This window comes from Triticum aestivum, unplaced genomic scaffold, assembly GCF_018294505.1.
Source record: "Triticum aestivum cultivar Chinese Spring unplaced genomic scaffold, IWGSC CS RefSeq v2.1 scaffold27977, whole genome shotgun sequence".
NCBI lineage: Eukaryota > Viridiplantae > Streptophyta > Magnoliopsida > Poales > Poaceae > Triticum > Triticum aestivum.
Window position 1 is genome coordinate 521,636 of NW_025228057.1, and position 12,178 is coordinate 533,813.

General features: G+C 46.4%; 2 protein-coding genes across 2 annotated transcripts; one reads left to right on the plus strand and one right to left on the minus strand.

Moving 5' to 3' along the window:
* The first annotated feature begins 617 nt into the window (after positions 1–617).
* Positions 618–1,197, plus strand: LOC123172963 (histone H4). Its single transcript, XM_044589840.1, has one exon. It carries the CDS (start codon positions 719–721, stop codon positions 1,028–1,030), a length of 312 nt encoding a protein of 103 aa, XP_044445775.1. The 5' UTR covers positions 618–718; the 3' UTR covers positions 1,031–1,197.
* A 1,066-nt stretch (positions 1,198–2,263) lies between these two features.
* LOC123172962 (uncharacterized) lies at positions 2,264–3,998 on the minus strand. Its single transcript, XM_044589839.1, has 3 exons — positions 3,843–3,998; positions 3,031–3,710; positions 2,264–2,655 (listed from the first exon to the last, which is right to left on the minus strand). The coding sequence occupies exons 2-3, from the start codon at positions 3,691–3,693 to the stop codon at positions 2,569–2,571; spliced, it is 750 nt and encodes a 249-aa protein (XP_044445774.1). The 5' UTR covers positions 3,694–3,710; positions 3,843–3,998; the 3' UTR covers positions 2,264–2,568.
* Positions 3,999–12,178: the final 8,180 nt, after the last annotated feature.

A 12,178-nucleotide genomic window follows, 5' to 3' on the forward strand; every position in this document is an offset into this window, starting at 1 on the left:
CCATTGCCACAGCCCTCTTTGAATCCCCCTGACCCCAGAAGTCCAAGTTGCGGAGGGAGAAAAGACTTAAAATGTTCATGAGTTTTTTGATGAATTTTAAACAGTGGTCAATTTTTTTTGAAAGTGATTTTGAAAAATCTTTGTGAATTTTAAAAAGTTTTTTTAAATTGAAATTTTAAAAAGATCATTTTTTTTATTGAAAAGTGATCTAAAAAAATAAAAGCAGACAAAAAATCCGAGTGAAAACCGAATTAACAAACACAGAAAAAGAAGATAAAACTCATCTGAAAGCTTCACAAAACCTGTTGAAAGTGAATATTTACATGAGCCGGCTCAGTTAAAGAGAGTGGCCAGTGTTGGCTCAGCGCCAAAGAGAGTGTCCAGGGAGCAGCTTCGAGCCGCCGATTGCTTGACACACTAGCGCGGGGCAATTCGTGAGAAAACACACCTCCTCCCGCCCACGCCCCCGCTCCACGCCACCTCAGCGATCCGCGCCACCCCTCCTCCCCCACTCCCAGCCATCCATGTGCCATCCGACGGCCCACACCCCGCATCACGCGGATCGCTCCCTTCTCCTCCCCGGAAACCTCGCGGCTATAAATCCCCCACACCCCAGCTCCGTCCATCTCATCTCACCACACCGCTGCAACAACCACCACCAGCAACACACACACACACAGCAGCCAAGAGAAGCTCGCCGGAGAGAGAAGAGTCGACGATGTCCGGCCGCGGCAAGGGAGGGAAGGGCCTCGGCAAGGGCGGCGCCAAGCGCCACCGGAAGGTGCTGCGCGACAACATCCAGGGCATCACCAAGCCGGCAATCCGGCGTCTGGCTCGGCGGGGCGGCGTGAAGCGCATCTCGGGGCTCATCTACGAGGAGACCCGCGGCGTGCTCAAGATCTTCCTGGAGAACGTCATCCGCGACGCCGTCACCTACACCGAGCACGCCCGCCGCAAGACCGTCACCGCCATGGACGTCGTCTACGCCCTGAAGCGCCAGGGACGCACCCTCTACGGATTCGGAGGCTAGGCCGCGCCTGCCCACTCGAATCCACCTCGCGCCACCGCATTAGTATCTAGCTATGAATGTTCAGTGTTGATGGTCTTCGGTGTAATGGAATGGCCGCATCTCGCTGCTGTCTGTTGTTTCGATGTACTGCTTGTGTGTAATGGAAATCTCAGCATTTTACCCTTGAATTCGTCTGCAATCTCTTGCTCTGCTGTTAAATCTTAGCAGTGCGCTTTGTTAAATCTGAGCTGTTTGTCTGTCGCTGTACTTTTCTGCCCCCAAATCGATAGTGTTGGCGTCAGTGTGCTGTTGATTTGAACCATACCTGCATTTCTGTGTCAGCTGTGAAGTGTGAACTACCCCCCATGAGCTGAATCAAAACTCTGATGGAACTTTCCCCAATTCCATGGCTGCTAGCACTTCATCTTGTGCTCCGCCAATTGAACCATGTTTGAAATATGAGGATGTGGTTCGCTTTTGAGACCTAGCTTTCTGACTTGTACATTTGAATGTTGAGTGCTCTGCAATTGAACAAGTCCACGGGAAGCAGCTGATTTTTTGTTTTGCTAGTTTTTGAACATGTATGCTGACAATCTGATGCGTTTTTTAATTGTGATATGAGGCATTTGGCCCAGTAGGGATTTCTGACTGCCTTACATGAGTTTTGAATCATGATTAGCAGTTGATTACTTTGGCTGCAGATATCACCTGATCGCAGATGGAAAAGATGAACCGGAGTGGAGCTCAAGGTGCAGACATTAGGCTCATGGTTAGTGTCCTTGGTTTACAGTTTTCCATGTTTTCATGCATCCAAGGATCTTTATCATCGCCCCAATGCTTAGGTTTCAGGCTTCCTGAAATGATCAAAGGAGCACGATGATGTATAAACAGCTAGCTAGAACTTGCATCTGAAGAGCCGTCTGGAAACTGTATTGAGACAAGGCTATGTGTTATTTTGCGATGGCACAGTAGCACCACTATTGTACATTTTGCAACTCATGGACATTTGAACATTAATACATACGGTTCACTGACTATCATATTGGCACCACATCACATAGTTTCAAATCAGTATTTCAGAGTTGAATTTGATAAGTTCCAAACGAACTGACTTTCCAAAACTGAACCATACTGGAATTTCTTATATACTGTATATCTAACTAACTGGAGGCACCAATGGAGCCTCCATTTCAATTTTCGGAAATCACATAAGACTAACCTTAATATCTTAAATTCTAGTAGAAGATCGAAATCTGAAGTCGGAGTACTAGCAAGATGGAATTAAGCACCTGGCCTGACCAGATGATAGTTGCATGCTGTCAGCTTAAAAACCAGAAATTCAGAAGATTGAAATCTGAAGTCGGAGTACTCACTACTACTCACCCATACATGTTCATTACATTGCCTAGCCACTAATTAAGTGCTACTCCACTTACATATCAGGGTAAGTAGCAATATAGAAAGATTCACCACACCCTTTTTGTCTTCGTCATCATCAACTTCTTAGCTGCCGTACTTAGTTTTTCGTTGCTGTCATCATCATCAGCATACTATGCAACTTATGCAGGTATTTTACCAACAGGGCTTCCACCAAGCATGCTGAATTTCACCTGACCAAGTGTCTTGCTCGCCGGGAAGCGTATCTTCTGAAATAATTAACCATAACAAATATTACTAATGTTATAGGTTCTGAATTTATAACGAGTGCACGATAGTTGCAAGAGCAAGCATATACGTACAGGCACAACAGTATGATGCAGCAGTCTTGTTGTTGTTGAGAATCCTATGATGCAGCAGATATACATACAGGAGTAGCCACTTTATTTGCTGATCCATTACCATCAATTTACTGTTTACTTATTTCAATGGGTGTTGGGCTGATCCACTAGCCAACATTCCTCCTGATCCACTAGCTACACAATGATGGTATGCTCTATTGACTACGCAAATGACATTCTTTCACCTGCACAAAACAGAGTTTTTATTTCTGTGGAATGCAGTTGCATAGAACAGAGCAGTACCTGGCTGTCGACACCGAATTCAAGCCTGAGCTGCAGCTTGTCGGCGACGAAGACGAAGCGGAAGGTGAGAGACTCTCTGGCGTTGGCGCGCAGAAACGAGAAGGTCTTCTTCCACCACGCTACGCAAGGGGCCCTCGGCGGCGCGGCCACCGGAGCAGGCAGGCAAGCTGCAGTGGAGCCGAGAGCAATGCCATCATCCGTGGCAGCAGCAGAAACATGGCTGTGAGGAGGAGACGCGCTGCGGCTACGATCTGAACCTGCGTCATCCAAGGTGGCTGACGGTGACGGACTAATCTTGCGCTCCATGTCGACCCAGAGGATAACTGAATCTGACGAACGTCCCGGCTGGTCACAGTCCAGCGCCTCCGTCTCCGTCTCGCAGCAGTTGTTGTTCTTCTCTGCGCAGGGGATGCCGAGACCACCATCCGGTGGCGGCATGGCAGGGGTGGTGGATTCTAACTCCTGGCGCCCACCGTCAAGAAGATCGGCAGGCGCTTCCTCCGCCGGCAGATTGAAGTGCTGGGACATGAAGGTTGCAGCAGCAGCAGGAGGGTCAGCCTGAAGCAGCGGCGGCGGCGAGATTGGGCCTGGAGCGGCGGCGTAGGCGGACGCGGTGAGCGACACGAGCTCCAAGTCGTTGCCGCCGTCTGCGGCGTCGGCCATTTTCTTCTTGCTTTCTCCTGTCAGTGGAAAGATTTACAGAGGAACAGAGGCGCTCGCTGTCAGATGGAATGATGGATAGATCATGTGAGCAGACAAAACAACGGCTACGACAGCAAGGAAGGGAGGGAGGAAGGAATTTGAGGTCGCACCTGCAGCATCGCCGACGAGAGAAGCGATCGGTCGATCGAAGGGGAGGTGGATGCCTCGCTTCGCTTGGGAACGAAAGCAGAGCAGAGCAAACGAGGAGAAGTGGATAGGGACGGACGGTTCACGTGCGTGGTGTGAGCAGTTGAAATAAAGAAATCCCAAACTATTATGGGATTTTCACAGGATACCCTGGTTCCTTAGCTCTACTCATTTATCCTCGCGCTCTTAACTTTTACTCAATTTTTCCCACTTCCTTGCCAGAAACCCTCATAACTGGGCACAATAGACATTGCCGCCGGGTCAAAGGCTTGACCGTTAACTCTGACTAGTGGGGCCACGCTGGACTGTGTCGTCCGTTCGACCTGACAAGTAGGGCCGTTCGACCGTTGGGCCGTGGTTTCGTTGGGCCGTCCCTTGCATTGAACGTCTGCGCGCGCCGCCAGGACAGAAGCCTGCTATGCATGCACCCAGCAAAGCCTGTCTGCATGCGTCGATCGAGCCTGTATGCGCCGATGCCACAATCCCACGATGCGCCAACCGAGCCTGCATGCGCCGACTGAGCCTGCATGCGCCAATGCATCCGCCACAATGCACTGACCGAGCAGCTTTCTTGCACGCCAGCCGCCACGGATGCAGCGACGGTCACTGCCGCTGGTTCCTCTCTTCTAGCTAGGTGGCTACATATTTGTGGCTTGTTTAAAAAAAAGAGACACTCCCTTGCTTAGCTCTACTCATTCATCCTAACTAACAAAGCTTGCTTGCATGCACTAGGTGGTTACTAACAAGGGAACCCTACTAACAAGCCGAGCTCTCTAAGAAAACAATCAACAAATATGTAGTCCCAATATGTAGATAGGGCCAACAAGCCCATAGCACGATCACATAGTTCAAACTAGGAAGAACTTAATAATATAATAGATAGAAAACTTAAGCCAACAAGCCCATAGCAACTCCAACATAGTTCAATTACAACTTAACATAACATAGACTAAAAAAAGATAGAGGGTTTAGAACCCTAGCCGCCGCCTTCCCCACCTCGCTCCTCCTCCGGGGCCCTTTTCACTGCCCCTCTGGGGCGTTGTCGATGGGGTACGGAAGAGTGTGCATGTGCGTCGCGGTGGGGAAGATGTTGGTGTACTCCGTGAACCTGTTGTGGGTGGTGAAAGCGATGAACTCGGAGCCACACCAAAATACCCGGCTGAGGAGGTAGAAGGTGTCGAATGTGTTGGTGAAGTGGGCAAGGAGAGCAACCACCACCCGGTTTTGGATGACCTCCTCGACGCGGAACATCGTTGGAGATCCCCTCGGGAGGTGGTGGTAGCCGGACGTGAGGAAGAACTCGGTGAAGTTCCTTGCGGTCCTCAGCGTTGATATCGCCCACACACGTAGTGTGCGATCAACGTACACGCCGGTAGGGTAGAGCCTCTCCGGCATGGTGGGTGGGAAGCGGTAGGTTGGTCCGGTGTACTGCATGACTGAGGGATGTGCAGAAGAAGGAGAAGGGGTCGAAGAGCAAGAAGGGGCAGATAGATGAGGGATGGCAGAGGCAGAGGGTGCGAGATGGCAGAGGCAGAGGGTGCGAGATGGCAGAGGCAGAGTGTGGCTTAAATAGCCGTAGTGCTAAGTGTTATTTGGCCGTGGCAATAATGGGGTCAAATGTGAAGTTAGTAGCCCGTTTGGCAAACCCACCGCAGCATCGGGAGTGTACATGCGTGGGAAATGGTGGTTTGAAAAGAAGAAGAAAAAGAAGCTAATTGCATGCCTGGGAATCCGTGGTCATATACCCTATATTATATGAAAAAAGACAATTTTTGAAGGGCCTGTGGCCATTTTGCATGATAAAAATAAATTTAAAAATTTGGTCATTTTGCATGATACAAAAAAGATAGAGGGCTTGTGGCCATTATACAAATGCAAAATGACCCATTTTTTTATAGTTTGTGGCCATTTTGCATGATAAAAATAAATTTAGCCCTTATAAATTTAGTCATTTTGCATTTGTATAGAACAAAAAGAACTAAATTTTCTACGCAATGTCAATTGACGTGTAATTTCAAACAATGCAAAAAAACAGAGCCAACACGTTCACAAAAAACAGAGCCAGCATGTTCACAAAAAAATGACGCAATTCGACAGCCCAACCAGAGCTTGGTTTCCTTTTGGGCCCAATAACAACGTTTTTTTTCGCGGAGTCAGTGGTGGGCGAGCAGCCGAGCACAACCAACAGGATCGCCTCTCGCGGATCGCCCCACGATCCAACAATGGGGAGCCGTCCTTGTGATCCAACGGCCCGGAGCCTGCACGCAGCCTGCCTACCGATTTCCTTCTAGAAGACCACATCCGAGGGCTGTCGCTTGGCGCCAGGGTATAATCGGACGGCTGACGTTCGGAGTTAGGGTTAGGCGAAACCCCGCAGGGATTAGAGGGGTTTTGAGCTGGTCAACGGGGTTACGAAAGCTTTGACTGAGCATAACTAATTAAAAAAAATTGAAAACATATGAAACCTTCGCCGTTTGTCGTTTTATAAGACACACTAATGAGGAAAAATACTAAACTTGGTCTATGGTCATTTTCATGAAAAAACCCTAGCTGGCACGATCGAGGTCAAATGAGCACCATTAATTTTAAAAAAATCAAAAAAATATGAAACCTGCGCAAAATGTTGTCTTATGTGACATGTTACCAACCAAAAATCATAAACTTGGTCTATGGTCATTTTCATGAGAAAACCTTCACACATATGAGCTATCACCTACAAGATTTCATAGAGTTCAAGGAGATGAGGTAGGGTTACCTTCTGTTTTTTAAAAATAAAAAAAATCAAAAAAATCACCAAAGCTTTATTTCAAAGTGAATAAGAAGGATCTGAACTTAGTTTTCCATTTTCATATTTAAACGTGTTTTTTAATAGTTTTTATATCAAAGCATATTTTTCAAAAGAAAATGTAAAAATATGAAGATTACTTAAAAAAAAGGTGAGACTTTGAATCTACACTATATAGATTGAATAGGTGTTAATAAAAACATTTGGCTCATTTAGAGTAGGTCCAAAAAAACTTGATTGCAAATGGGCTGTTTACCCTAGCCTGGGAGCTCATTTGGAGCACATTTCTCAAATTCAAATTTCTTTCACTTCCTCTAAATCACCTCAAATTTTGCACACATGATCTCCTACACAAACATAGATAGTTTGCCAAGTTTTTTTTTACATTTTCTTGAATTTACACAAACATACATAGATAATTTGCTAGTGGAAAAAAGCATGCATTTGATTTGATTAATAAACATGAGACCAATAACATGTGTGATCAGTGAAGCAACACTGAAACAACATGTGTGATCAATGAAGCAACACTGAAGTGATCAGTGAAGCAACACTGAAACAACATGTCTGATCAGTGAAGCAACACTGAAACAACATGTTTGATCATTGCAGCACCTAAACTCATAGTTCACAACATCTAAACAGAACTAACGATACACCACATGCAAATATAAGGACAGACAAATATAGATAGAATAATACGTACTAGCATCACCATACATTAAGTTCACACCATAAACTGCCACATTATGTTTACCATAAGTAACCGGACCCTAAGTACCCAAAAGATTAAGATTCAGTTCACAACATCACACCATCACAGCATCATCGCATCACTTCACGCCGGAGTCAGGGCCTTCGCTAGCGCAGCATGCTGCCCCCTAATCATGTAGTCCTTCCCGCGGATCGCTACATCCTCTGCATGAGATTGAAGGTGATCAAAGCGGCCATCCTTGGGCTTTGGCTTGGTGGTGCAGTAGGGGCAGTGCCACTTCTTGAACTTGCGGTTGTAGAAGGAAACAACTCCCTTGGCCTTGATCTTCTCCACCTCCTTGGCCGTGAAGGACGCGACGTTGCCCTTGTACACATCATCTCCAGAATCATACTGCACACATGAATGAATTGCATCAATACATTATAGATTCATATACACCATGTCAAAGGAACTAAATGAACAAGGGATAGGCTTACCTCATATTCAGAATCGTCACTAAACGCCCCTCGTACGGGTCGTAGTCGGCCAGCTTCTTCTCCCCCCAACCATCATCCTCCTGAATATACAATTACATCCGTTGATCAAAAACCCCAATATGACATTCAAATAACACATTGATCATTGGTCATGCACACACATTGAAGAACAGAGCTAATATAACTACATATTGTGGACAAATTTATATACTAATGAATCAAATAACTAGTAGCCAATTGAAAATTTAGATATGCACACATGACACATTGATTATAGGGCTAGTATACTCCCAATATCAGAAATATTTTAGAAGTGGGTTTTTTATTTATTTCTGTGCCCCTTAGCTCTATGCATTCAAAAACCACATCCATCACTAGTATATCAATGTATTAGATTTGTACACACATTGATCAAAAACCCCAATATGACATTCAAATAACACATTGATCATTGGTCATGCACACACATTGAAGAACAGAGCTAATATAACTACATATTGTGGACAAATTTATATACTAATGAATCAAATAACTTCTTAATCAATAGATTCCATTTGGGCATATGACATTCAAAACCCCAATCTGAGTAGCATTCAAAAACAAATCTAATAGGGACCCAATCTCCCAATCTAATAAGCATGCATGTCTGTAGCATTAAAAACCCCAATCTGTGAGGATTAAAAACAAATCTAATAAGCATACATCTGTGTAGCACTGAAGCACATCTAATAAACAGATCTATGTAGCATTTTTGCAACGAATTTATCCAACAAACCCTTTTACAAAAACCCCCATCCCCCCAATACAGAAAACCCCGGCCCATCCGTCAAACCAACTACTCTAACCATCTGAACTACGGTATGAATCCACAATCTAACCAATCCAACTAACTCTACAAGCTAATATCCTAAAGCAAAGCAAGTGCAAATACCTCCTACTCCTCGCCAGGCTGCGCATGGGGGGTATCAGGATTGACTGCGCCGCTCGACGCCGTCACATTCTGCAGCGCTGAGGCGGAGCCTGCCACCTCCTTCTCCACATCCGCAACGATTGTGAGTTTCCCCGCACCGCCGTGGATGCCACCGACATCCGCGGTCACCGCGCCCTGCAGCTCGACCACATCTTCGGCCGCTGCGCCGGCGTCGCCACGGGCTTCGGCCATCTCCGGGTGAAGGCGATGAAGGTGAGGAAGAGGTTGCGGTGGGGGAGAGCGAGACGGTGCGGTCGAGGCAGTGGAGGTGAGCGAGACGACGCCGGTGGGGGAGAGGAAGACGATGCGGCAAGGAGGGGATTTGGGGGAAAATGGTAGGGGGCAATGGAGGTGGTTGCCCCTTTTATACGATGGGACGTTTCAGGCATGTCCCATGGACATGTGCTACCCCACGACCGTGGTCCGTTGCATGCGCCCACGTATACAAATACCTGTACGGTCAGCATACGAAACAACTATACGGGTAACAGTCAAAGGTGTACTCGGCCCTACGCGGCCCCACTCGTCAGAGTTAACGGTCAAAGGCATTGACCCGACGGCAACGTCCATTGTAACCTATTCTAAGGATTTTGGGCAAGGGAGTGGGGAAAAGTGAGCAAAAGTTAACAGAGTGGAGATGAATGAGTAGAGCTAAGGAACCATGGGCACAGAAATAAAAAACCCAACTATTATACACTCCAACGTGAGTGACACACAACATCCATCTTGCTGGGCCAACCCATGTAAGAGCATACCCTGCAAAAAAGTCCATCCCGTAAATAACTGCCGATTTAGAGGACGAGCGTCTTTTTTCCGGCTCAATCAGATTCCGTAAAATCGGTCGTCCGTGATTTTTTTGCAGGATCCTGCATAGTCATGGTCGTTTCCGCCATATGTACAGTATTCAGCCCTGTTTTTGCCGATTGCCCTATCCTTGGCTCGAAGGCAACTTCCACCCCTTTTGTTCCGGCTCCACGCGGCGCCACCTTCGATCTCACCGTCACCTCGCCGTGCCGCCATCCTTCCCTCTGGAGTACCAGCAGCCCTCTAGGGCCGCATTTCATGCGTCGCCGCTCGGTCCTCCCGCGCCTCCCTCGGTCGTGCATGTCGGCGCCGCCCCCACATCTTCCTCCCATGGTGGCAAGAGGAAGCGGCAGGGCAACCACCTCGTTCAAGGGGGTGTAGCCGACACGACACCACCTCCTACCGCCCCTGCTCCGGTTCGTCCCGTCACGGCCGCCGACGCGTTGAAGAAAACCGCCTCCACCGGCCCGGCTGGTGCATGGGCGAAGCCGCTGAGGAAGAAGGTGGTCGTGACAAGAGGCCGTGCTCCTCCTCTGCCTTCGGTCGGCCACGTCCTCCCCGATCATGTTGCGCATGATTTTAGATGTGATGAGCTAATGTGATGATGAACTAATGATGTTGTATATATAAATTTCATGCATCAATATGCAAGCACTAGTCAATATTTGTCCAATGATTTTTTTTTGCGGTACTGCGAGGCCTACGGCGCGGAACAGATCCTCTAAATTGGTTGTAGCGACCAGACCTCAAATGGTCTGTGCTGCTGTGCACCAGTGTCATCCCTGGATCAGTAATGCTGACACGCACAGTACAAATGGAGGATTTATAACAGAGTAGCAATCACACACTTATTACATCGAATATCTCCAAAGAGAATAAGTATGAAAAATATGGCTTAAGGCCATCTAAAACGATAACAGCGGAAGACTTGGAAGATAAGTGAGTCCATCAACCCCAGCGGCATCACTGAGTATAAGACCACGACCTAAGGAACCTTACTCGTCGTCTGAAAAGTCTGCAACATGAAACGTTGCAGCCCGAAAACGGGTCAGCACATGGAATATGCTGGCAATGTAACACATAGAGAAATAATGAACAGAAATAATACTATACTACATGCATATAAGGCTGGTGGAAAGCTCTATGGTTAAAGTTTTTGCGGAAAGCCAATTTTTCCCTACTGCAAAGGAATAAATTTTATTTAACTATCATGGTGGTTGTTAAACATTGAGATGGTTGACAGCATCTCAATCCCAATTAGGTGTCATCAATAACCCAACAAAATTAATTAAAAGTAACATGGTGATGAGATTCACATGATAATCCAGGTACTAGATACTCAAATTGTCCATAACCGGGGACACGGCTAACCATGATTAGTTTGTACACTCTGCAGAGGTTTGTGCACTTTTCCCCACAAGACTCGACCGCCTCCGCTTGATTCTCGCACTACATGATGTTTGAGAAACGGATGATCGAGACACAGTCTTTCAGAAGTGTTTGCACCTTACGTATGGGTAGACAGTTACACCTACTTTCCCCTACATCTGCTAGTCTACCACTGTAAGAGTTCACACAACTTAGTCAACTATGCTAGAGCCCATAATAGCTTGTGGCTGCACACGGAAGTTTCTAGCATGAATAATCTCATGATCCCTTTGAACCTGGGTGGCGGTCCAAAAGAAAAACAGGCAATCCTGGAATACCCAGGTACCTCAATCCACCCAGATGTGAGTTTTAGTTGCCACCTTAAGTAAACCATTATTAACAATCTCACATCTGTCATGAATATCACTCAAACCCAATCCACGTCTACGAGCATAGCATGGCAATATAATAGCAAACGTAGAAGTAACTCCCAAGGGTTTGATAAAAGAACAGGTAATAGGTACTACCTCAACTACTTCCCAATACCCACAATTTAATTAGATCCTAATCATGCAATGTTTGAGGAATAGATCTAATGCAATAAAAACTGGGTATGGAAGGTATATGATCAAAGTGTTACTTGCCTTGCTGATGATCCGCGAAACCTAGCGATTCGAAGTAACAAGCGGCACACTCCGGGTACTCTATCGCAAACAAACAAGCAAACAATAAGTACTCATCTAATGCACAGGTAAAACTCGAATGAAAGATCCAACCAGAAAGTTCAACTTAAGAACTCCGGTTTGCAAAAAGAATCAACTCGAACGAAGCAACGAAAGTCAAACGGCGAAAGAAACAAACTTCGTTTACTAATCTGGATCTAGGTCAAATTTTACAGTAGCAAAAACTTGTTTGAGTAGGTTAAACGGAAAGAGAATTTCGAGACGAAACTCTAGGCGCTTGAATCGCCTGATTCCGATAAACGAGCGAAAAATTAAACAGAAACGAAGATTCGATCAGAAATCGAGATCTGAGATAATCGCGGAAAAATCTGATGAAAAAGAAAAACGGACGAACGGTTAAAGAACGGACGTTCGTTAACAGAGAAAATCCGATGAACGCGTTCGTTAAAACGAACGGGTCGGTGAACGTTCACAAAATAACAAAACCGAAGAAATAAA